At 52.9% G+C, this 25884-nt stretch overlaps 2 protein-coding genes across 7 annotated transcripts in view; one reads left to right on the top strand and one right to left on the bottom strand.

The window, feature by feature from the left end:
* Window positions 1-6329: 6329 nt before the first annotated feature.
* On the bottom strand, window positions 6330-6810 carry LOC128105061 (U6 snRNA-associated Sm-like protein LSm5). Its single transcript, XM_052729906.1, has one exon. It carries the CDS (start codon window positions 6799-6801, stop codon window positions 6526-6528), a length of 276 nt encoding a protein of 91 aa, XP_052585866.1. The 5' UTR covers window positions 6802-6810; the 3' UTR covers window positions 6330-6525.
* Window positions 6811-10414: 3604 nt separating this feature from the next.
* The window catches only part of Scn5a (sodium voltage-gated channel alpha subunit 5), a 99544-nt gene continuing 84074 nt past the window's right edge, over window positions 10415-25884 (top strand). For all 6 annotated transcript variants that reach the window (XM_052724190.1, XM_052724177.1, XM_052724157.1 and 3 more), the window contains exon 1: window positions 10415-10536. The gene's annotated coding sequence lies outside the window, so the exon portion shown is untranslated. The remainder of the gene's footprint in view (window positions 10537-25884) is intronic.

Below are 25884 nucleotides of genomic sequence, written 5' to 3'. Positions count from 1 at the left end.
ATGGGGACACAGACTCGGAGCAGCCTTCCAGTGAGTCTGGGCCTTGACGGAAGGTGAAGGCGTGGCTAGCCCGAGCCGTTTGCCCTCTAATACCAGCCATGATGTCTATGGGTCCTGGGAAAGCCCAAGAACTCTGAGGCTCCTGGTAAGGACCATACACCACAGCACACTAGCTGCCATCAGGACCTCCCCTAGAGAGGAGGGGCTCTGGCACACCTCCCTGAGACCCACAGACGACTCATCACCCGCGCACCCACACACTCCTAGCAGAAGTATCATTACCATTCTAAAGGCAAAAATGCCTTCGTGTTTACATGCTTTCATTTTTATTTCCTTATATTTTAATTGACACTCAGGCAAATTCTTTTTTGGCACACGCTTCTGTGAGTTTTGACAAATGCAGTGTACTCAATACAGTCCAACTCCAGCCCCTGAGATGCCTCTCCCTCAAGCCGGGGGTCCTGCCTCCCTCCACCTCAGTCCCTGGCAACCAGAGAACTCCTTCCTCTTCGGCATCTCCTGAATGCTGCAGGACTGAACGCGCTCTCTCTCTCTCTCTCTCTCTCTCTCTCTCTCTCTCTCTCTCTCTCTGCTTCTTTCACCCAGACTAATGTATTTAAAGACTCCTCTATGTTCTGCATACACAGAAAATGTTTCTGTGTATGTGCACACGTGTGTGTTTGTGTTTGGTGTGTGGATGTGTGTCTCTGTGTGTGCCTCTGTCTCTGAGTGTCTCCCTGGCTGTCTGTTTATCTACCTCTTTTGCCTTCTTTCTCTTTGACCTCAAGACGCCATCTCTCACCAGCTTGGCGCTCACTGACCAGGCTACGCTCTCCTAGCCAGCAAGCTTCAATGACCTGCCCTCTCTACCTCGCTAGTGCTGGAATTACAGGCTACAGTCACCATGCCAGGCTTTCTTATATGGGTTCTGGGGGTCAAACTCAAGTCCTTGTGCTTGTAGGGCACGTACTTTATGGGCTGAACTATCTCCCCAGCCTCCCACCTCTGAAAAAAAAAAAAAAGGCTTCTGGTGGGAACTCAGTACCCACCCAGAATTTCCAGTCTCTGGCTTCCCCTAACTCCTTCCACCTCCCGCTATCTGCGGTCCAGCTCCTGTCCCGACCTTCTAGCTCTAATTGTACATAGCCTACCCAGAGCCCCAAATCCTCCGACCTCCTCATGCTCCCTCCCGGGACCTACCTGTTCTGAGCTTACTTCACATGGTCCTACTAGGGGCTCCCGAGTCCCTGCAGGCAGCGGACCCTCATGGGGGGCTCCACAGCCATTCCTAGGTCCTGCTAATAAGCAAATGCAATCTGAAGAATGCTTGTTGCAGCTCAAGTCGGTCACATGATGAGAGAACACACCTGACCCCCCCACCCCGCTCTCAGTACATCTGTGGGCTGAATTCTGGCGCCAGTCCTCCATCTTCAGTCTGACCTCTCACCCTGACCCTCTCACTCTGTGAAATGCAGCATTGAAGTGAAGCACAGCAGGGCCACAGGGGACAGAACTTCCTGGGGTGGCAGAACTCCGAGTGGCTAGCCGTATGTCCACAGTGGAATGTGGAGGACCATGGGAACACAGGTGCCTAGTGTGGCTGCTGGGGGAGGTGCCCCTGGGAGATGCTGACAACCCGTCCCAGCAATCCAGTGCTTCTCACCCGCAAAGTCAGACCCAGAGGCACTTGTTCTGTACAGAACCATTTACCGGCTCTTCTTGTTCCTTCAGCCTGCCGCCGCCAGGAGCAGCTCAGTCTACCACAAACAGGGGCAGAGAATGGGCTGTGTGGAGATGCTCAGAACGCTTACTAGGATCCGAGTGCTGTTGATCCGCCGGTCAGCTGCTGGCTTCCAGCTGAACCTCTTCCTTCACGCTGCCCTTGCCCAGTACAAGCCATCTCTCACCCCAAGTTCCGGCCCCTGATCAAGAGCAGCCCACTGGCCACAGCTGGCTATAGGAGAGGTGGAAAGGCTGTCCCATCTCTCTTTGACTTCAACATACTACACTGAAGGGTCAACTCAGCTCAGGGGCTTTCTGGGGCCTTGGCTGCTGGACCCACTGCTGTGACACAGCACTCATGTTCAGCTCCTCCCTATCCCCATCCCTGCCACCTCCTCAGGCTTGAGGATATTGCTTCCAAGTGTGCTCAGTAGAAATCCATGTGTAATGGGCTGGGATGTAGCTTGGGTGGTAGAGTGCTTGCCTAGCAAGCATAAGGCTCTGGGTTTGAGTCTTACCTCCACATAAACTAGGCATGGTTGTACACACCTGTAATCCCAGGACTTGAAAGGAGAAAGCAGGAGAATCAGAAGTTCAAGGTCAACCTTTCTTACATAGGGAGTTCAAGGCCAGCCAAGGCTACAAGAGGCCCTGACAAAAAGAAAGGAAGGAAGGAAAAGACAAAGAAGTAAAAAAGAAAGGGAAGAGGAAAGAAGACAACTTACAACAAGTCTCCCCTGGAAGTCTAGGGCTTGTAAATTTGTGTATTGAGTGAACAGGCTTTAGGTTACCAGGATAGTCAAATTTGATCTGTAAAACATATATTCCATATTAAAAATATGTCACTGTGTTGGCTGGGCGGTGGTGGCGCACGCCTTTAATCCCAGCACTCAGGAGGCAGAGCCAGGCGGATCTCTGTGAGTTCGAAGCCTGCCTGGTCTACCGAGAAAGATCCAGGACAGGCACCAAAACTACACAGAGAAACACTATCTCGAAAAAAACAAAACAAAAAAAACCAAAAATCACTGTGTCACTCCATTTGCTCTCCTCAATAACTCTCGAGGCAGGTAGACAATCATCCCATCTCTTAAGTGAGTAGAAGATGCAGAAAGATCACATGTCTGACATACATCCCCGCATAAGATGAACTGATCTAAGCTTCTGCCCACCCCCAAGCTCTGCACTCTGGTTACTGCAATAGCCACAACTGATGGGTGAAAGACAGCACGTAAGGCAGGTAAACTGAGGCAGGAGTCGGGGCTTGCTATGCTGAATGGCTCACTTCTGAAGTCAGAGCTTCCTCTATTTTTTCTTGAGTTTCCAGCTGGTAGCTGTGGAATGTCTTGAGGAAGAGGCATCCTCTGGGACAGATGGGCATCTTTGGACATGTGTATATGACTTGGGTGTCTACAGGAAACAGTACATGCTGCCTGCTTGACAACGGTCTCTCAGATAAAGCATCCATGTGTCTGAGAATTAGGCATAAAGGGGGGATCAAACTACCATCTCCCTCTGGTGAGAGGGCACATTCTTGCCCTTGGCCATGAGTCCCTGTCCCTCTCTTCCTGCCTCTCTCCTGACTCTAAGATAGAGGGTCTCAGCTGGCAGAGCACCGGAAATAAAGCGGAATGTGATAACTCAGAGGGCATCCATTGGCTATCTGATATTATCTGACTAGGAATGGAAAGGGGCGGGGCAATCTTCAAAATCAATGACATCTCCAGAAACTTCTCTAAGATGACAATGAGGTATGTCAACAACACACAAACCCATATGGACAAAAAAAGGGACGGAAGGTGGGGGAGGGGCGTGAGATGGTTCAGAGCATAAAATGCTTGCTGCGCAAACCTGACCACCTGAGCTCTGTCCTGGGAACCCAGGTGACAGTAGAAGCCGAGAACTGACTCACAAAGTTGTCCTCTGCCCTCCACACATGCACTGTAGTACGGTGGCACCCACACCCCCCCCATACACACTCACACACACTAATAAGGAGTAATTTTAAAATCCCATTGTGTATAGGTGTCAATGAAGGAAAAAGTGGAACAGGAACCAAGAGCAGAGGTGAGAACTTTCTGGAAGTTTGAGTGGGATTCAAAGACACCTGAAGAGAGAGAAGAGCTGCTGTCTCCGGAGTGAAGGGAGAGAGAAGTGTCCAGGCATTGGCCCCGGGCTCACCATCAGTGGAATCAAGGTCTCTTCCGATCTCCTGGCAGGACCTTCCTGGTAGAGAGGTTTTGCCAGCACTCCGCCCTCGCTGGACCAGGAAGGACGGGCAAAGGGATGGCAAGCAGCCCCACAGTTCCAGGCTCTTCTGAGCAAAGTTTCCTTCCCTGTCAAGGTGTGCTTAGGACTCTTGGTCATCCTCACACTCCATGTCTACACTGACTCCAGTGGAGTCTAAGTGCCAAACTCCAAACGTTGCAGCCTTCATGAGAGACACCAGAAGAAAGGATGGGGCAAGACTGAGTTTCCAGACAGATGGCAGCGTGGTTGCTGAGGGAGTTGCCCAGTATCAAGAGCCCTTTCCCACTAGCTGAACCCCTAGTATGGACATGAAGTGAGTGTTAAGAATCAGGGTTATGGGGCTGGGAGATGACAAAGAGTGTGCTGTGCAAGCATGGGGTCCTGGGTTTGATCCCCAGACCCATGTTTTTTAAAAAAGCCAGATGTAGTGGTGTGTATTTGTAATCCCAAGACTGGGCAGGCAGAGGTGGGCGGATCCCTGGGCTCACTAGCCAACCAGTATCATCTAAGGGGTGAATTCCAGGCCAGAGACTGTCTCAAAACAACATTTTTAAAAGGCAGATGGCTCATGAGGAACAACCATTGAGATTGTTCACACACACCATGGAGAGGTTTAGGGAGAGGGTTCAGGCACACAGCACTATGGGATTTGGGGGTCTTACTAAAGCCCCTTTCTCCTACGACATCTCCTGCCTGTAAGATGCAGATAACCCTTGCAGAGCTGAGATCCAGCAGTTTCAACTGGGAGAACCAGTGCCGGGAGGGAGGCAGGGGCGGTATCTCTGTATGATGTCGGTGAAGACTTTGCACTGGCCCTGCGTTGCGCCACCGTCTCCCAAAGCATCTCCTGCGGCAGCGTTTCTGGATTCTCAGACCCCACTACACTCCCCTTTCAGCCCCTCTCCACCTCTTGAATTAGCAAGGTGAAGAAAACAGAGATCCAAAACAGTGACTACTCTTTCGTCCACAAGGCAGCCTCACCTCCGTGGGAATGGAGAGAGAAAACGACACAGGGTTTCACACAGGACACACTGCAGCGTGCACACACCATGCTGCCATGGACTGAGTTCAAAGGCAGAGCACATGCGTGCGCGCACACACACACAGAGAGAGAGAGAGAGAGAGAGAGAGAGAGAGAGAGAGAGAGAGAGAGAACGCTAAGAAAAGAATAGAATCTTGAACAATGCCCATTTATATAAATGAAGAGTGCAAACACACAAATGGCCAATAAACCATGAAAAAGTGCTCAGTTTCATTAGTCACCAGGGAAATGTCAATTAAACCACAATGCGAAACCTCTGCACACCCACTCAAGCAACCAAAGCAAAAATGACAAAAATACCCAGTGCTGGAGAGAGATGAACTGGAGTATTTATTCACTGTAAGTGTTGCGAATGCTGGTCGAACCAGTTTGGAGAACTGTCCATGTCCACAAAGGTGGACACACTCGTCAGGTTCAGGGGCACACGCGTTCACCCAAGTTCATGTTCCAGAATGTTCACAGTGTGCTACTTGTACTAACCCTAAACTAGAAACACTCAAACGTCCATCTGCAGTACAATGGATAAATAAGTCAATGTTTACATATTCACAGAAGGGTCAATGGACTAGAACAAGAACAAAACAGTAATTTGGGTGGATTGACAAATATAAGACTAATTTCGAAAAGTGGGGCATAAAAGTGTTTACACTTTGTGACTCCTCTTTAAACACACATTCAAAGTCAGCACACATAAGGCTAGTGTGTTGGGCTGGGGGGAAAGGGCTTGCAGCATAAGCCTACAATCTGAGTTGGCTTCCACCCGATCCACACAAAGGTGGAAAGGGAGAACCAACTCCATAAAGCAGGCTTCTAAGCTGTCTAGGCGGATTGTGGCATAAGCACCCACCCACACACTTCATCATCATCAATAAAAAGAATTTAAAGCTGGCAGAGCCAGCACCACGGCTCCGTGGGTAAAGGCACCTGCCACCAAGACTAGTGACCTTAGTTTGTACCAGGCTTTTTCTTTTGGGCCACCAACCAGCTCCCAGATTCATGGCACAGAGATTCATTAGTAGTTCTGAATGCTCGGCCTAGCTGAGGCACGTTTCCAGCTAGCTCTTTTAGCTTAAATTAACCTGTTTCTCTTTCTCTGCCTCTGCCTCGGGGCTTTTCACTTTTCTTCTGTGTGTCTGACGTTCACTGAATCCTGTGTCTGGCTGGAAGCAGCTGCCCAGCTTCCACCCAGACATGTCTCTCGTTCTCTCCTTTTCTCGTTCTTCTTGAGCCTAAAGCTCTCCTCCTATTTATTCTCTCTCCCTGACAGTCCCACCTATCTTCTCCTGCCTAGCTGCTGGTCATTCAGTTTTTTTTTTTTTTTAACCAAAAACATCTTTATTTTTTCAGTCTTTTAAAAAACAAAACAAACCTCTTCCTTTCTCAAAATAACCATGATTAGCTTAGAAAAATGGTGTATATATTCAAAGTATTTCCTTTTAACGGAAACTTCATTTTATAGAATATAGACATTAAAGGTTTAAGAAAAAGCCAGAATCTTGCATAAGGAAATCCATTCATACTTCAGGCCCTTCTCCTCCAGGAACCAGCATTGTTATATTATTTCCATTTAGTAAAATCTGATCTAATTTTGTAATCCTTCTTCCTTCTGGTGTAATTTCAAACTCAGTGACATCTTCCAACACCATATTGACAAAGTCATCAAATCCTAGAAGTGTACCAACAATTTCTTTATCACTCTTCATCACAATGTGAATTCTGGATCCTATACACTTGTCCACGAGCTCTAGTGGCAGGAGCTGAGACGGGTTCGTGGTCGCGTTAGCCGCCATGGCCACGCCGGAAGTCGTCATTCAGTTTTTTATAAGACCAATCAAGTGCCTTAGGCAGGCAAGGTAAAACAGATGCAACACATCTTTACATCATTAAACAAATACAGCAGAAACAAATGTAACACATCTTTACATAATTAAACACACATCTTTACATTGTTAAACAAATGCAGCAGAAACAAAAGTAAGACACTTTACACAGTTAAAGTAATATTCTCCAGCATAAAGAAATGAACACATATTTGCCCAGTTAAAATAATATTCCACAACATAAGTTCAAGCCCCAGAACTTACATGGTGGAAAGACAGACCTGACTCTTGCAAACTATCCTCTGACTTACACACACACACACACACACACACACACACACACACGACATGCCACATGTGCACATGCACACATACACAAAATAAAATAAATAGAAGTGTAAAAAACTTAGAGCAGGATAGCTAAGGGAATGTGATGTGGCTAACGCCGGCAGTGGTGGAAGAGAGACAGTGGCGGGGCTGTGAAGGGACTTCCGGGGTTTGGCAGTCTTTGGTCTCAAGTCACAACTCTTTGTGCTGGTTATAAGGATGTATTGGGGGGAAGCCCTGATATTAAACATTTAAGACGTGTGTACTTTTTCTATGTGCAGGTTTGATAGAAGGACACATAAAAATTAGAGCCTGGGGCAATGAGAGATAAAACAGGAGCTGGTAGCATGCCCTGGAGTGCTAACACCTCCTACAGGGACGCGTGCTTTCTCGAGAGCCGCCTCAGACTAGGAAGGGTGCTCAGTAGGAGGACAGCAGGGGTAGCAGCAACAGGGCAAAGAAAGAAAGCATGTGACAGTTGCTCTTCACTTCAGCCAGGAGTCATACCTCTGGGCGGGTCTGACGGAGTTCCTAGGTTAGGGTAACTGAGGTGGGAAGATGCGCCCTAACTGTGGACGGCATCAGCCCATGGGCTCTGGTCCTGGACTGGATAAAGAGGATAAAGCAAGCTGAGCACCAGCGTCCATGAGTCTGCTTCCTACCTGTGGGGGCAACATAATCAGCCACCTTCTGCCCCTGCCCTGCCTTCCCACCAAGATGGACCGCATCCTCCAGCTGTGAGCCAAAATGACCCGCCCGCCCTTCCTTAAGTTGCTTTTCGTCAGGTATTGTGCCTCAGCCATGAGAAACTGACACAGTCATACAAGAGTCTTACAGCCTGGAGAAACAGTGTGCCTACTCCAACTTCAAACCTGGGGAGCGGAAAGGGTGGAATAAAGGGTCAAAAGAAAAATCTCTGCTGCCTCTGACTGCTCACTGCACACTCCTCATTCACTACAGAAGGTCTGTAAGGAGAAGGGGATGTCCTGGATGTTGCAGGGTTTCTTAGTGAGGGTGGTACCTGAATACTCCAGATGCCAGCTGCCCTTTCTTGTCGTCTGCATCCTGTCTCAGAGCCCCAGATGTGTGTTCAAGGTGGAATCTCCATTTGGTATAGATTTTCATTTCTCCTTCCCACAAGCTTTACACACACACACACACACACACACACACACACACACACACACACACACACACACTCACACGGTTTAAACCTAGTTGATTCACTGTGTAGCCCATCTCTCCTGGCAACATCTGGCCCAGCACTGAGGAGAAAGGATAAACTGCAGGATTAGGAGTAAGGGAGTCTCCCCCTCTCACCCCCAGCACCTTTTGCTTCAGCCTCTCTCCAGTCGGCAAGTCCATTTGGAAGTCTGAATATGAATTCTGGATCCAGAGGCAGGTGGTTAAAGTTCTCAGGGAGGGAGGGACCTTCCGATCAGTGCATTTGCCTCCTGCATGATGGGTGTGGGCTCCAGCTCTGGGAAGGCGGGTCCCACAGCGGGATCTGCTTCGGGACGGTGGATGCACTTCTTACTTTGACCACTAGTGGGAGCTGCTGGCCAACCTCAGGCCTGGCAGGGGCTAGAGGCCTGCGGTGGCAGATTGATCTGTGGTCCATCTGTCAGACCCTCCAGACGTTCCATCCGGTTCAGAGCCAGAGCGTCTAGTGTCCTGAACATCACTGTATATGTATGTCCTCCAGAAACTCCTGGATACACCACTGGCCCACAGCCACCTCTTCAAAATTCCTATAAAGAAGCTGCTGGACAAGGCATAATGGCACAGGACTTTAATCTCAGCACTTGGGAGGCAAAGACAGGCAAACCTCTGTGAGTTCAAGACCAGCCTGGTCCATATTGCAAATTCCAGGCAAACCAGAGATACATAATGAGACCCTGTCTCAAAACAAAACAAACAAGTGCCTGGTCCCAGCTTGCCTCTGGTGTGTGTGTGTGTGTGTGTGTGTGTGTGTGTGTGTGTGTGTGTGTGTGTGTATTGTGACTCACAAATCCAGAGCTTTTCAGTACCCTTTGAAGCCCAGCACCAGTTTAACCTTCCAAGAGTGCTTGTTTCCAAGAGCCTCGACAATATGGTAGAGAAGTAAAACTGTTGGAGGGAAAGACTCTGTGTGTGTGTGTGTGTGTGTGTGTGTGTGTGTGTGTGTGTGTGTGTGTACTCCTGTGATAGCCCTGGGCAGTCAAAGGGAGAGGGGCACTGTCCTTTGCGATGGTCTATGGTAGTGGCCTGTCTTGTTAAATACGGGGGATGTACTCCCACAGCGTCATGGCTTTCCTTGTGGGTCTGCCTGGCTGTGTGAGCAAATGGACAAATCTGTGCCTACACATGCACAGCTGTCTGAGTGTGAGTGTGCCCGGGACAGTGTCCTTGGGGGACAGTTAGTGCTTGTGTCAGCATGTGACTTGGTATCCCTGTGTGTGTCAAGTAGAAGGCTGAACATGGTTCAAGAGGGTGTGTGGAGGTGTCTGTGTTCGGTGACTGTGTATTGGATACTGGGTCTGCACCTGTGTGTCAGCGTGTCCACATAGATATCTACAATGAACACGTTTCTGTAAGTCATTGTGTCTCTAGAAATGTGGTTCTAAGTGTCCCCATGCCAATGTGTCAGTGGATGTGCCTCTAAGTCACGTGGGTGTCATTAAGTTTATCAGTGTGTTCCTCAATGCCAGCGTGTGCCAATGGTGTCTGTCCATGTGCGTATCTGTGCGTCGGTATCTGTATCCGTGTGCATGTATGTGTGGGTCACTGTGTCTCAGCATGGGTGTCAGGTCATGCCTGTGTCCACGTGGATAAATGGGGTGTCTGGGGTAGGGTCCCCAAGACAGCGAAGAGGGCGTGTCTGTGTACGCTGGCTCGGGCAGCGTGTGTGCCAGTGTTTGTCGGTGTGTGCCTGTCCAGGTCTGCGTGGGTGGCTCTCTGTGGCGAGGCGTCCGCGTGTCTGTCTGTCCGAGTCCGCGTGGGCGGCCGTCTCCGACAGGGCGCGCCCGGGGTCAGGGCGGTGGGCGTGCGCCCCGCCGGGGCTGGGTAGCTCTCCCCGCGAGCCGGGCGGGCGCAGCGCCACGTGCGGAGCCCCGGACGCGTCGCTCTGGGGCGGAGCCAGCCCGGGGCCCCGGAGCCCCAGGCCGAGCCCAGGCGGGGCCCGCCCCCGACCCCGCCCCCAGCCCGAGCCCGCGCCGCCCGCCGAGCCCGGGAGCCCGAGCCGAGCGGCGGAGCCGAGACGGCGGCAGCGCCCGTGAGATGCGGGGATCGCGCCCCCGGGGCCGCTGAGCCTGCGCCCGCTGCCCCGAGCCCTGCGCCGAGCCGAGCCCGCGTCGCGCTGCAGCCGCCCACCCCGGGGCGCGGGCCGGGGACCAGCAGGTGAGCGAGCACCCCCCGTGTCCCGCAGCCCCCCGCGCCTCTGCGTCCGCCGCCGCCCAACTTTCCTCCCCGATGGCCCGGAGCCGCCCAGCCCGGTCCCCAGCCCCCGGCAGCCGCTGTCCCCGAGGGGGGAGGGGCGGGAGAGGCGCAGGTGGCCCGGGCCGGGGGTTCCCTGGGGCGTCTCTGTTCGCCGCGGGTCTCCTCCCGTCCCCTCTCCTTCCGGGTTTCCCGTGCGCTGTCGAGGGCCGGGGGATGGGGAGCTTCGGCGCCGACTCCCGGGCCATCGCTGGCGCAGGCTCTCCTAGGGGCTGGGATTGGGACCCGGATTCCCGAGGCCGGAGACCCCAAGGTCAGAGCAGCGACAAGGCGCGCGGAGAATGTGCCTCTGGAGAGCTGAGGGTGAAAGGGCTGAGCGGGCACCGACCAGGACTAGGGAGCAGGCCGAGCGCTCGTTTTCCCTGGGCCCGGGGGTGTGGGGGGACCCGGCACCCGGGCTATGCCCTGGGTTAGACGAAATCTCTGCACCCCAGGAAGGGATCTGTGCGCGCTATCGGTGGTCAGATCTACGAGTGTGCTCTGTCTCTGGGCGCTCCCACCATGCTGAGATCTCCGTGCCTTGTTGTCGCCTTGAAGCAGTCGCATCTCCTCTTGTCTCTGTGGGCTCTCTCGGGGAGAGATCTCTGGACAGGGAAATTCGGGAGAATTCTTCGCTCTCCTTGCTTTGACCTGGGCAGACTCGCGCACCCGGACGGGAGAGGGAGGCGGCTCTGGACCCTGTGTTGTTTGATCGTCTTTGGAGGTGCCCTGTGAGGAAGTGAGGTGCCTAGCCTTGTCTGAGTACTGGTGAGGACAGCGATGTGGTGGGGCTGGTGGCGGTGGCGATCATGATGCCGGGAAATGCTAAGGACGAGGCCCTGGCTGTGGGCAGGCCTTCCAAACACCTGTTGGAGGGCAGCGTACTAGGACCAACCTCAGAACTCACTCTTGTCTCCTTGGAGACTTCAGTCTTGTTGGACCATGGGATCGGTGTGGCCTTGGGGTCCTGAGCTGGCTCTTCCAGCAGTGACCCCAAGCACCATGCAGAGAAGCACAGAACAGGACCCCCATGAGCTCCAGACCGTCTGTGATTCACTGTCTTTCAGGACTAAGGCCCTGTGCAGCCTGGGCCACCCTGTCCACCCCTCCACTTCACTAGCTGTCCCTGTCCCCTCCCTGACAGAATTGGGCAGATGCCCATATATGATGGTCATACACGGGAAGATGAAACAAGGGAAATTCAGGGGCAGCCGGAACATGGGACACCAGTTCTTTGCTAGAATGCAAAGGTTCTGAGGAGAGTCTCCACTAACTCTCCACCTCACGCCTCGTCACCACCTGTACTGAGACCCAGAGGGGTCAAGGACTTAGCCAAGGTCACACACACAATCGTTGGTCTGGGGAGGACACTCAGGGTAAAATCCCTAGGAATCTATTTCTTGGTGGCCGCCTAGAATTGACCAAAGAGAGTCTAAATAGAGAGAGGAGTGACCCTGTAATCCAGCACTCGGGAGGCAGAGGCAGGCAGATCTCTGTGAGTTCAAGACCAGCCTGGTCTACAAAGCAAGTTCCAGGACAGCCAGGGCTGCTACACAGAGAAACTCTGTCTCAAAACAAAACAAAAAAAGAAAGGAAGGGAGGGAGGGAGGGAGGGAGGGAGGGAGGGAGGAGGAGGAGCCCTCAGGTGCTAAGAGCCTGCTTTCAGAGCCCACCGTGGCCAGGGCAGCTGTCATCCTCTAGAGTGCCGAGTCCCTGTATGTGGCAGTGAACGCACCTCTGGAAGAATTCCGTGGTTGACTCACTTGGCATGGAGACACTAGAGACAGCTGGGAATGGGGGAGTAGGAGAGGCTGGTGCTCAGGCAGTCCACCACGAAGAGACTCCTGGGGCAGCCTGGAGCAGTGAAGACCAGCAGTCTCCTCCACGGGAGACTCATTCCTGTCAGTCCTTGAGGAGGCTTTTGGAAGTGTGCGGTGGCACAAGTGTAGCCCCAGAAACACCAAAGAGGTCACGCTTTGAGTCGAGAGTATTGTTCTAGCATAGATAACTTCCACCTGGGTTTTAAAGCATGAATAGGAGTTTTCCAGGCGAGGATAGTGCAGTCTTGTCATCATTGACCAACCAATACAAACACAGAGGGATAAAACAGCAGTTAGTTGAGTGATCTGTTGGGTCCTGCGATGTGAGGAAAAGCCGAGGTCACAGGGGTGCTTGCAACCTCTGCTCAGGAATTGGGAATTTATCCTCAGTAATGGTTCTAAAAATAGCGAACAGGCACTGAGTGCTTTCGGTAGACCAGACCACGCCAGGCGCTCATAGGGTTCATCTCCCAAAGTATCCCTCGTCAGCTCCAAGGTGGGGACCACAGTCACAACCATTTTGCAGGCCTGGAAGGGAGCAGCAGCTGGGTCACTGCCGCCGGGTAACGGCCGCCGGGTCATGGCCGCACCTCTCCCAAGTAGTCGAGGTCCGCCGTGCCACCTCCTGGGTGTGCACAGAGCCTGTGCAGACTTAGAAAGTTCTTCAGCTAAGGGGGTGTCACCAAGCGGGCCACTGGTGACACCCTAGTGTCCTCCACTGAGGAATCTGCCACTCTGCCATCCCTGCCTTCCAGGGCACCCGGAGATACCCTCCCTTACCCTCGATGCAGAGTGGGGGGCATAGGTGGATCTGAGCAATACAACTCCAGTTGGGCATTAGAGGAAAGGATCCAGGAAGGGAGCTTCCAGAAGGAGACCTGGGCTGGAGGTAGGCAGTCCAGAAGGGTAGCTGTCGCTGGAGCCAGGGCTGCCTGGCTGGCCACCAGAACACCACTTGGGAAGCTTTACATAAAGACGTCTGCTCTGAAGCTCCACCCCCGGGCATGCTAATTCGCTTGGTTCTGGGGTGGAGCAGGCGGCCCTCCTTCTGAAAACAGGTGATTCTGATGATATTAGAGGGCACGTCTGGAGCCAGATGCTCAGAGACACTGGGCAGCCAAGGAAGGATGGGAAGCCAGGAGAGCAGGTGGCACTGACCAGAGGCGGGAAGGGCCCCTCCCCCAGGAAAGGGAAACCCCCCATTTCTGCTGAGAGACTTTTAGAAGATACCTTCCGCACCGTTCATGGACAGATGAACAAGAATGAATAATTTAGAGAGAAGTGCCCATTAGATTGAGCCACAGTGAGGGTGCCAGTGACCTCGGCAAGAGAAACGGCACTCTGAGCCCCCGGGATGTGGTGCCCTGCGTGATGGATTCTGTTGAATGAACACGCTGGGGGTGCAGACTGATTTGGAGTGGGTTAAGGGATGAGCAGGAGATGATGATGTGGGGAGCACTGGCAGACGGAACTTTCGAGGGTTTGATGGTTGGAGAGGTAGGAGAGAGATGGGGACTGCATGAGGGGTGGGGTCCAGTTTAGCTTTAGGTGGAACCTGATACTGTAGGCTAGGAGGGCCTGTGGTGCATGCCTGAGCAAGGGCTTACGGGGGGGGGGGGGGGGGGGGATCTCAAGGAAAGGACCAGAAGTCCGTGGCTCAAAGCTGCCCCTGTGAGGTGCACGCAGCACAGTTCGCCCACTGGGCCAGTCAGAGAGGCTAGAGTAAGACAGCCCCTGCGAGCCTCTGCAAGGAAGGTGATGGCGGGAACCGATCCCTGCCTCAGCATGGAGAGTGAGTCCTTTCTCTAAGGAGGAAAGGGTATACAGAAAGCGGTCTTGGGAGACAGGGGGACCGACTGGCTTGCCTAGAGCAGATGTCCATGGTGACAGAATTTGAAGAAGAGGGGTTCCAGTCAAAGTCCCACAGGGAGGCAGAGAGAGAAGAGAAGGCGTGGCAGAGGCTGGGCATTTGGGGGATCAGGGCAGCTGTAGGAATGGCCTAGGTCCGATGGCCAGGCTAGTCTCACAGAGTTCAGGGACTGGGGCACCCAGCCTGGAGGGTGGGGTGGGGGAAAGAACATTCAGCATCTATTTTGTGCCATGGAAGGTTCTAGGTGTCTAAGACAGGAATAATAACTGCCCTGTGAAGTTTTCATAGTAGTGGAGAGATACTGCATCATGAAACAGAGATAATTTTAGGTAGTGGCAAGGGCCATGAGTGGGTGAAGCAGGATTCCTGATGAGAGATGGTGAGTCCCTGTAGCCTAGCTGACCAGGGACAGCTGAATCAGGCAGCTGGTCTAGGACCTGAATAACAGGAAAAGTGTGAGGAGAGAATCCTGAAGAGGACACTGTCTGTGCAAAGGCCCTGGGGCAGAAACCAGCTCCGTGAATGTCCGCTGTGCCTGGAGCAGAAGGAATGGGATGGGGATGGAAAGACACCGAGCCTCCACTCTAACCCCACCCCCTCAGGGGACTGCCCCTTCTATGCGCCTACACCACTCTCCTTGGGCTGGCGCTGGCAGCAGTTCCTGGGAATGAAGCTATTTTTAGATCCGACTCTCCTCTCCTGTGGGTCTAGAACATACCGTGTCTTTTGAAGATGATCAATATGTGCTGGCACTATTTATAGAGACCCCATGTCAGGTCCTGGGGCCTGGGACCCCCAGACTTTCTGAGACAGGCATCACAGTACAACCTTAGGGGCCTTGATGTAGGCTCTTTGGCTCACTTCTCAGTCTGTCTTCTACTCTCAGGGGTGAGGCACTGAGCACCCTGGAGCCTCCCAACATCAACCCCGGGGCCAGAAAGACCTGCCCAGGACCTGGTAGAAGACAAGCTGGGAATGGAAGTCCAGCCTCCCCTCTCTAGGGTTGATCAATGTGGAAAACAGGAAGCCTGCCTGGAGGAGCCCAGTGGCTGAGGCTGCAGGGTGGGGCTGGGCTCGGGTCTCCTGTCCGTAGTCAGGGTCGGTAGGTAGGGAGAGTGTTTATGCTCTAGGCCTGAGTCCTTTCTCTCCTTGGTGCCTTCTCATTAAATCTCCCAGGGAAGCAGTGGAAAGTGGAGTCCCCCCAGGGGTATTGCTGAAGGCAGGGATGGAGCTGTTCTTACAGTGTCTATGTGGCCCTGGGTTGTTCTCTTGCCCACTCAGAAAGCCCTGTGTACTGAGTACCAAGGGCTGCTCTCACACCCCTGCAGCCAGGGACAGCACTGACTACCCTGGGGTCTCAAGGTCACCCAGGGACACAGGGAGGCCTTAGCCAGTCAGCACCTCGGTCCTGACTGGTGCTTTCTGAACAGTGGAGGTTCATCTTGGATGGGGAAGGTAGAAAACCCCTCTCTGGCAGGTATGGATTCTTAGAAGTCCCAGGAAGAGGAAGGGCTGGCTTTGGACGTGGCTTTCAAAGAGATCATAGGGCGGGTGGGGAGAGGCAGCCTGACTGACAGCTGAGGCACTAGAGCAGTTTGTAGGCTGCATCTGAGGCAGATTGGGTGGGAGAGCTGATCTCAGGACAGGGGTATCCTGCTATGGGAGGGACCAGCCTCAGCAATCAGTCCTTCCTGCTTGGCATTAAAGCCCAGCATCATTGGTCCAGGAAAGGAACCCAGACAAATCCCTCTGGCTACCCAACTAAGCAGAAGAAGCCTAGTCCAGCCCATTCCTTTCCAAGACCCCACCCCGGGTCACCAGTTGGCATGGAAGTGCAGGGAGGCTGAGGGACAGAGACCAACCCACACAGCCAGAGGGAGATCTGAGCAGAAGGCGCAGGCGCCCAGCGCCCACCCCACCACTGCACTTGGGTCGGATGCAGCACAGACTGCCAGTTAAATAAAGCGACAGCTAGTTGCCAACAGCGCTGGAAACCCAGGGAAAGCCCCCACTAGCTCACCGAGCCCGAGTGCCGATTAGATGTATAATTGCTGAGCTTCCGTTTCAGAATCTGTCCAAGGCGAGGAGACAAAAATCCTCCTAAGGAGCCTCTGCAGCCTGCTGTCCCCAGAGAGAGCGGGCACCTTCTGATGGAATTAAGGATTTGTGCCCACATGGCTCACTTCTAGCCACTAGGCAGGAGAAGCTCAAAGTGTTCTTACCCACAAATGAGAAGCAGCTTGCCTGAAACAGCCACGTATATTTGTGATGTTCTGCAAGAAGCTGAATGAATCTACCTGGTAGGCATTAAGCAGTTGACTGGCAGGGACAGAAGCAAGGACTTTAGGGGATGAAGGGACTGTTTGCTATCTTAGTTGGGGTGGCACTTTACCCATGTGTACGCATTTGTCAGTACTTACCTAACTGTACACACTTCATGAGTGTGTTTTCTTGAGTTTAAATTCTACTTCAGTTGAAAGGTGCAGGAAGGAAGAGGGTCACATGTTTGGTTATAATATATCCTGGACGCCTTGGTGGGATAAATTCATTGTCTCTGGGTTAGTTCATCTCCCTCTGGGCAACAGAAGACCTCAGAGGAAAGGCCTCCCAGGTTCCTCTGGGGGCATGTATAGATTCTTCAATGCACACAGTAGGTGCCTCATAAATGCCTCAGTTGCCATGGCATCCATGCATAGTTCCCCTGCAAAGGCTTTCTCAGCTAAGGTATCAGAAAGAGTGGGAAGGAACCTTACCAGGCAGAGTCAGGATGCTGGTGGCATCTTCTCACCTTGTGTACTGTGAGGGTCTGCTGGAGCCTGAGCAGGGCAGAGTCTGGGATATATGCACCCCTTTGTGGTCACGAGATGTTAGAGCATCCTTGTCCCTGCTCTGGAGATCCAGGGCTGGGCAATGTTGGGCCCTTAGAGATCCTGTGTGCATGGGCCTTTGAAAAAGCTGAGGAGGACGGTTGGGCATGGGGGAAGGGTGCTGTGTTCACTGTGTACTGCAGTGTGTGTGTGTGTGTGTGTGTGTGTGTGTGTGTGTGTGTGTGTGTTTAGGGGGAATCCTGGGGATTCCACGTTCCCCTGACCTAGCATCTAGACACTGCCAAGCAGTTGGTGGAATGGAGGAGCCCCATGCTTGCTGTGAGGGAGGGGGAAGAGGAAAGGGCAAGGTTAGGAGGGGAACTCTTGGTTTGTTTTTGGCCGGGCGGGTGAATCCCAGGTAGGACCAGATAATCCAGATGCCACCCCAGCGCCCAGCCCTGGACAGAGCCGCCTTGAAGAGGAGCCGGGTTCTGTCCCCGCCTGGGACTCACTTCTGCAGAGCTGCAGCTCATCAGCTTTTCCTGTCAGCAGACTTAGCCTGGTGCTGGAATAAATGAGATGCTAATGTATGTAAATGAGGGCATCCCCAGAAGCTGGGGTGGGCACGTTCGCCTCAGGAGGGATGGGGGTGCTTGGCCAGGACTTCCCCAAGATTTCTGGAGGTGGGGGGGGGCGGTGTTGCTCAAACTTGCCCTGTTCCTCATTGTGTGTTGGCCTAGGCAGGGTTAATACCTCTGCAGCAGCCTCTAAGGAGTGGAGCCAGCAGGGAGCAGGTTCGTAGAGGCCCGGGTGCAAGGACGTGTCAATGTGCCTTTGATCTGGGAACAGGACCTCTGAATGCAGAGGCCAGGGCACCAGCTGGCACCCCCATGGAGCCTTTGTCCAAGCAGCAGCCCCAGAGAGCTGGGGCTGTACAGATAATTGCCTGGGCGGGAGGCATGGTGTGAACATGCTGTCGACCTCTCCCCCTGACTCCTCCATCATCCCAACCTGTGGCTTTAGCCTCCATGGCCGCCCATAACCACTGCCAGAAACCAGGTGGCTACTTTCTGCTCTACCAAGACAAGTCTTTTTCAATCCCTCCCATGGCCCCATCCCCACCTCCAGAGGCCAGCCTGAGTCTGATGCCAAAGTGGGTGGGGTCTTGTAGAGTCTACTTGCTGAGCAGTGGTGTCCAACAGAATAGAACAGGATCCCCAAATGCCAGTCACGTGTTTGGGGGTCTAGCAGTCACTTTAAATAAAGGTAAAAATAAGTTATTTTAACATGTTTCTTTTGATCGGGTATTTTATCAAGTTAAATATTATACATTTAACTGTAATCAACATTAGAAATGATGAACGGACTGGTCGGCATTCTTTATTTCCTGCTGAGCCTGCACAGTGGGGTCACGCAGCCCCTGTCTGTCCACTGTAGCTCTATCCTCAGCCCTTATAGCTACACACAGCAAGTGAGTGGCGACTTTGTTGGACAGTGCCAGAGCTGAGAGGAAAACTGCCAGAGAGTCGCTTCTGTCAGCGGAAGTGCCAACGGCATCTACCCAGGGGTGGGCATAGGCCAGCCTCCTGGGGTGAGCCAGCCCCGCTTCACACACACTCAGTTCAGATGGGTGTTTACAAGCCAGCCATGTCCTTCCTCCCAGCTCTGGCCACAGACATCGGAGACAAATAGTGCCCTGGTTGGGAGCTTCCTAATCCCTGAGTGTCAGATTTCTCACCTAGAAAGAAAAAGGATAAGACCTCCCCCTTCCTGGGATTGCAGCAAAGATAAAATACTGTAATCCAAAAGAGCACTCGCAGATACGCATGCATGCGCGCACGCACGCAAACACACACACGCACACACGCACGCATGCACACACACACACGCACACATGCACACACACACTACCAGGTTCACAGAGATATGAGACAATGCTGGTGTGGCTCTTAGCCCCATGTCCACCCCCGGAAGGGGCCAGAGTCAACGTGTGGCTTTGTGACTAGTCAGCATTGACTATGCACTCATTTATATCCCCTCAACCATCCAGTCCGTCCCTCCCTGATCCGAGAGCTCACGCTGAGTGCCAGGGCCGAGGTGTATGTGCAAATCAGTTCTCTGCCAGGTGATGGGGGATTCAGTGTACCAAGGACTTAGAAGGAAAGAGACAGACAGACAGCCAAGGAGGTCTGATGTGGAAGGAGGCCCACCGAGCTGGCCCTCCCTGAGAGCAATAATGTAGTTACATGCTGTGTGACAGTGTTCCCAACAACAACGGGCCACACAGAGGACCATGGTCTCTGGAGATTCGGAAGGAGCTGAAAACTACCTACCACCTAGTGATGCTGTAGCCATCCTAATGTCACAGTGTGCTGCTGTCCTCTCGTGTGTGTGTGTGTGTGTGTGTGTGTGTGTGTGTGTGTGTGTGTGTGTGGTGTGTGTGATGTGTGGTGTGTGTGTGTGTGTGTGTGTGTGTGTGGTGTGTGTGGTGTGTGTGATGTGTGGTGTGTGTGTGTGTGTGTGTGTGTGTGTGTGTGTGTATGTGTGGTGTGTGTGATGTGTGTGGTGTGTGTGTGTGTGGTGTGTGTGTGTGTATGTGTGGTGTGTGTGATGTGTGGTGTGTGTGTGTGTGTGTGTGTGTGTGTGTGTGTGTGTTGCTGTGGAAGCAAACCTATATTGCAGACATAAAGTATATGTGCAGTTTTGGATAGTGTGGGATACTTGGCAACATAAGCAACTATGTTACTAGCTTGTGTACGGTCAAGATTTTTTTTTTAATTTATTACTCATGTGTGTAGGGATGAGCCTGTGTGAGGTTATGTTCACACATGCATGCAGGAGCCCATGGAGACCAGAAGAGGGCATCATCAAATCCCCTAGAGCTGGAGTTAGAGACACTACCCAGCATGGGTGCTGGGAACCAAACTCGGGTCCTCGGTAAGAACAGCCCACGCCCTCAGCCACTGAACCACCTCTGCAGTGCTACTTTATACTTGTGCCTCACACGGTGTGTGTGTGTCACCTATCCATGTGGCACTGAGGCCACATTGAGTTTAGGGTGTTCTGTTCTGGGAACCATTGTATGGTAGAGTATGCGCTTAGCATGAAAACAGTGACTGATTTGCACCATCTAGGTATGTGTAAACACGCTGATGTTCACAGGACAAAACTGCCCAATGATGTCGTTCTTACGGCTCCTTGGGATTAAATGACACTTGGTAATGACAGAGCCCACAGTGACAACAGCAGCTAGTGATCACTGCGTTCGTACAGTGGCCGAGACCCAGAAAGTATCAGCAATGCACTTACATACTTCACAACAGCCCTCTGAAATAGGAGTGCTCTGTCTCTCTGTCTCTGAGTCTCTGTCTCTGTCTCTCTCTTGACTTTTTGAGACTTGGTCTCACTATGTCACTATGTAGCCCTGGCTGTTCTGGGACTCCCTTTGTAGACTAGGCTGTCCTCAAACCCACAGAGATCCACCTGCCTCTGCTCTCAAGTGCTGGAATTAAAGGCATGCACCACATGCCTGGTCTCCAGGAACAGTTCCTAGCCCCATGGGAAAGTGTTGACTGATGGGGAAACCGAGATTAACTCACTCTAGGACATCTGGCAAGCAAGTGACTGGGGCCCAGGTTCACTTGCATGGGCTGGCTTCCAAGCCACAGCTGGAATCACTTCCTCACTCCATATAAGAACAGGAAATCTCTTAAGAGAGGGAAGTGCAGGGTGGGGAGCCACGGAAGAGGAGGCAGAGATGGCTATGGGGGAGGGTCTCTGGACACGGTCATTTCTCGTTACCAGCCTCAGCAAGTCTGGATAGGAAAATGTCCTTTCAGGTCAGCATGGAGTCTGTGCTGCTGTGGCCTTTTCCCATCTGATCTCCACAGCTGACCTGAGAACCATCATCTAGGGAAGCACCCTTTGAAATCCTTGTAGGACCATGCATACAGTGGGCGCCTAATGCCTGCTCATTGGCTCACTTAGCGAAATGAGTGAGCTGAGGTATTATTAGTATGTCCTCCTGAAGGAAGGAACAAAGTTGCCTGGTGCATGCATGGGCCACAAGTCTTGGGTGGGGAACTGTCATGGGGTGACACCCAGTGGGCAGGAGACATCCCACTGGGCACGCACCATCAGCTTGATGGAAGACAAGGGACATGTTCAGGAAGTCACAAGTGCCCTGGCCTCTTTCTCTCTGGGTGCAAGTCTCTGCTCTGAGGTTACAGGCACCCTTCCCATAGTCCTCCTCTTTAGCACCCAGGGACAGGCAGAAGGGGAGTACCAAGGCCAGGGAAGATGGACCTGGGTAGGTAGGATGGGTGCCAGGGTGGTAGGTCATCCGGCCAAAGGTCATGGGGCTGTCAAGCAGGAGAAAGGCGTGCAAAGCAGAGGAAGCCGCAGAGATTTCCTAGGAAGCCTGGGAACCACTTCCACAGAGGGTTGTGCATAAATTTACATGGCAAAGAATATCCTTTGCATGCTGGGTTCCAGAGACTCTGATTCCACAGCGACCAAAATGCCAGACGTGACTCAGGCAGGAGGCTGGAGTGAGCCTGCCTTCAGGCTCTGGGATTGAAGTAGGCAGGGAGGGGCTGCCTCCCTCCTCACCCCGCGGTGGGCATCCTACGAGTTCCTGCTAGAGCCAGCGAAGTCCTGTGCAAACCAGGACAAGTTAAGCAACCTGACATTGGTCCCCGACCCTAAGGACGGGGACAGTACCCACAACTGCATTCTAGGTTGCTAGGATGTGTGTTCATTTCAGTGACATCTTTGGCCACTGGCACGAGCCACATATATTCAGGAAGCCTCAGGAAGGCCCATGCAGTGGGAGCCTGCTCCAAGCAGGCATGGTGTTCACTCCCCTACAATATCTCCACCCTACTGTCCCTCAGGTTAGAGTAGAACCTACTATCCCTGCCCTAAGTTGAGACGTCCGGGCTCAACTGGACTGATTTACCCCCAGAGACTGTTAGTGGCCAGGGAAGTCTAGAAGGGAAAAGAGCCAGCTGGGGGTGCAGAGGAGGAAGGACTGTCACCCAGGACACAGGCAGTGCTTGGAAATGTCTGTCACAGACTGGGAAGGAGAGGAGCGTGACCACTGAGGGGACATGGCCATTGTAGTGGTTAACATGCCTGCTGTTGTGATCGGCGCCTAACAAGAAGCAGTCTGAGGAAGGAAGGGCTCACTCTGGCTCACAGTTCAAGGGATAGAGTCTGTTACAGAGGGAAAGACATGGCGGCAGAAGCGAGGTCACTGGTCACATGACATCCGCAGTCAGGAAACAGAGAGAGATGGACGCTGGTGCTCCGCTCACCTTTCTCCTTTTCAGTCATCCTGTGGAATGGTGCCAGCAGCGTGCACGGTGGGTCTTCCCACCCCAGTGAACTCAGTCTAGAAAACCCCTCACAAGTACGCTCAGAGACTTGTCTCCTAGGTGATTCTGAACGCTGTCAAGTTGACGCTGTTAACCATCACAACAATCCAGGCTGTGGTTAGGAGCCTGTCCTGGGCTGTTAGAAATGGAGGAGGAAACACAGAGTGAAGGTGGAGGGCGCATGGCCAGAAAGGGTGCCAGTATGAGCTAGTGTGAAGGAGGCCAAACCGTTTGCTCCCACGAACACCACAGTTGGTGGGTCACAGGGAGGCACGTGCCCTCTGACCTGAGGTAGAGGAATGTAATTAGGATGGCGTGGACTCCTGAGAGAAGGCTGCCAGGACAGGGGAGATTGCCCCAGGCAGAGGGGTCAGCTAGAAGAAGCAACCCCAGGGCAGCTGCCCACAGTGGGGAAGCTGCTCTGGAGCAGGGGAGTGGCATGCTGACCTTGCCTGCTGTGCTGTGGGGACTGTCACCTTGGAACCAAACCCGCCATAGCCTCCCAGCTTAGGGAGCTGGAAGATAGAGGCTTGCTCCACTGTATTTTCTTCTGCCTCCACACCCTGGGCACCCTCAGACCACTCTGGAGCCCACCTCGTCCTGGCAGCCTGTAATCCTGCAGCTGAGCTCCACCAGGCCTTGCAGGGTGGAGGTTCTGAGCTGCTGGAGGAAGGGCGGGGCCAGGGCCAGGTGCAGGCAGGAGAACAAGAGAAAGCCGATCCTGCCCGCCCACCAGGAGTAGCCTAGACACAAAGGCCACTCTAGGCAGGTTTACATTGGAACCTGAGGCTGCCCTATTGCTGGGAGGCAGCTAGGCTTCATCTGGAATCTAGTTCAGACAGGCCTCTGGTGCCAGGGCCTCCCCAGGGTGTGGGTGCTAACCCTCCTTGGGACCCAAAACCCTGTCACTTGGCTGGACTTGGGGTGGAGGCAAAAGGGTGTGGCGGTGCTTGGACTTGGTAACCTATGGCCCTCTAACCTTGGGCTGTTCTTGAGGTTCCCTGGCTCCCCCAAAGTTCTCTGTCTCTCACTATTGAACCCAGCAGGACTCAGAATGGAATCTGGCAGGTTTGAGGGCAGGGCAGGCTAGGGTCCCCAGGCTAGGCTTCTCCCTTGAAGAGTCAGCAGTGCCTGGTCTCCAGCCCTGACCAGGGATGCTCCAAAGTCCCAGGGAGCCAGGGAGAGACTGACACCCACCGTGGTGGATCATGGGAAAGGCATCCAGGAACTCCAGGAGGCACTCAGAGGGTCCTCCTGCCCACAGCTAAAGAAGATGGACCCCAGGGTGGGTCAGTAACTAAACAGGGACTGAACCGGAGTCTTGGAGTTCTCTCCCCACTGGGAGAGGCCCATCTTGGAATCACAGTTTTCGAGACAAAGTATGTAGCATTAAAAGGGAACTCTGTTGTATTGAATAGAGCTGCTGGGACACTTAAAACACTATCTTCAATGGTGTGTGGGCCTCTCTAATGTTTTAAATGGGATCAAGCAGGAATTGGAAGTACTATGACATTGAAATTGTGGGCAGTGATAATATCTGAGGTAACCACAGCCGCCGTGATGGGACAGGGTTGTGAGACCGAGTCTTTGGGTCATGGATGTTAATGTTCCCTTCACAGATGAAGGAAATACTTCACTGAGTTCATGAGGAGATATCATCTCTCCCCCCCCCAAATCATTTCCCGGTCCCTCCAAGAACCCCCAAACTCTATAAACAGACAAAACTCCCCCACACCCTTAGTCAGGGAGTGAGTGGCTACCCTTGATGTTGGTGTTTGGAGGGGCACAAGAGAGTGATGGTGGGCTGTTTCTCCATCTGGGTGCTGGTTACCACGGAGGTTCAGCTTGTGAGAATTCCCCCACCTGTGGACTCCCTGGCATCTGTCTGCATGAATCCTTTATTTCAATACAAAGTGCAAACACATCTTTACAGAGACAGATGCATGTGCAGGTGCGGGCTTGTACACACACGCTTCTGCCAGCGTGTGTACATCCTGGGCATCCACGTGTCTCTAGAACCCTTGCAGGCATGTGGACACAGATGGATACCGTGATCCAGAGGACGCTATTTTTAGCAAATAATCCAAGCTAAGGGGTAGCTTCCCAGTTTACAGAAGGAGCAATTGCTCCCCGTGGAGAGGGCTGTCCCACTGTCCCCCCAGCTAGGCTCTCGGTTTCCAACATGAAATGAATAATGATTTTATTGTTTTTGCAAGCTCATCATAGTGGATGCCAGCCATGGGGGAAGGTGCAAAGGAAGTTTAGAATGACCCAAATTCTCCTCAGCTAGGGGGAAGAAAAATCACCATTCACGTTTGGTGATAAGTGTTGGAGATAGAGGCCGCCTGCTCGGTTAGAGGTGGAGGCTAGACAGGGAAAGGCTTTTATGAAGTGGGGACTTACTCTCTCACTGCTATTTTTAACGAAGATGGTCCTTTAACTTCACGTCAATCCAACAAGAAGCTTCAGACCGATGGGAAGCTGTAAAGGGAACCTCTGTCTCGCTACTTCTGCGACACTCATTTCGTTCTGTGCTTGCCCAGGTGTCCACACGCATGCTTGCACACACACACACACACACACACACACACACACACACACACACACACACACACCACACACATTCTTGCACACACACACATGCACAGATGCACTCTCTCCCACGTGTGTGTGTGTGTGTGTGTGTGTGTGTGTGTGTGTGTTCATCCCAGTGCAGGAGCACGTATGTGCTAGCATGTGAAGGCCAAAGATCAACTTGACGTGCCATTTTTCAGGGGGTGTCCAACTTGTTTTCTGAACTGGGATTTCTCACTAGGACCTGGGCTAGGCTGATGGCCCAGCCAACTCCAGGATGCCTCCTGTCTGCGCCTCCCTGGCACTGAAATCACAAGCAGGCACTCTCTCACACAGCTTTTCATGTGGATACTAGGGACCAAACAGAGATCTTCACGCTCTTACGGCAAACACTTTACCAACTGAGCCGTGCCCCCATTCCCTAGAGGTGCCCTCTCTATATTTTTTAATTTTATTACATTTATATTCTCATGTGCACGCTCCCTCCCCCTCCCCCCTCACATGTGCATGTGTTGCCACAACAAACGTGGAGGTCACAGAGCATCCACCAGGAGTCAGCTGTTTCCACCAATCTTATGGGGGTCCAAGGATCGAACTCAGGTCCGTCGGGCTTGACAGTGAGGGCCTTTACCCGCTAAACTATCTCAGCAGCTCTGGAGGTGCCTTTGAGGCTATGTTGCATCCGCTCACTTTTTTTTTTTTTTTTGGTTTTTCGAGACAGGGTTTCTCTGTGTAGCTTTGCGCCTTTCCTGGATCTCGCGCTGTAGCCCAGGCTGGCCTCGAACTCACAGAGATCCGCCTGCCTCTGCCTCCTGAGTGCTGGG

Source organism: Peromyscus californicus, unplaced genomic scaffold (genome assembly GCF_007827085.1).
Source record: "Peromyscus californicus insignis strain IS unplaced genomic scaffold, ASM782708v3 Scaffold_11__1_contigs__length_118956290, whole genome shotgun sequence".
NCBI lineage: Eukaryota > Metazoa > Chordata > Mammalia > Rodentia > Cricetidae > Peromyscus > Peromyscus californicus.
The sequence above is the reverse complement of the archived record's forward strand: the minus strand, read 5'-3'. Positions and strand labels throughout refer to the sequence as shown.

Bases quoted from the DNA above. Each gene is read 5' to 3' on its own strand.
- LOC128105061 (XM_052729906.1), bottom strand. From the start codon at position 6,801: ATGGCGGCTAACGCGACCACGAACCCGTCTCAGCTCCTGCCACTAGAG.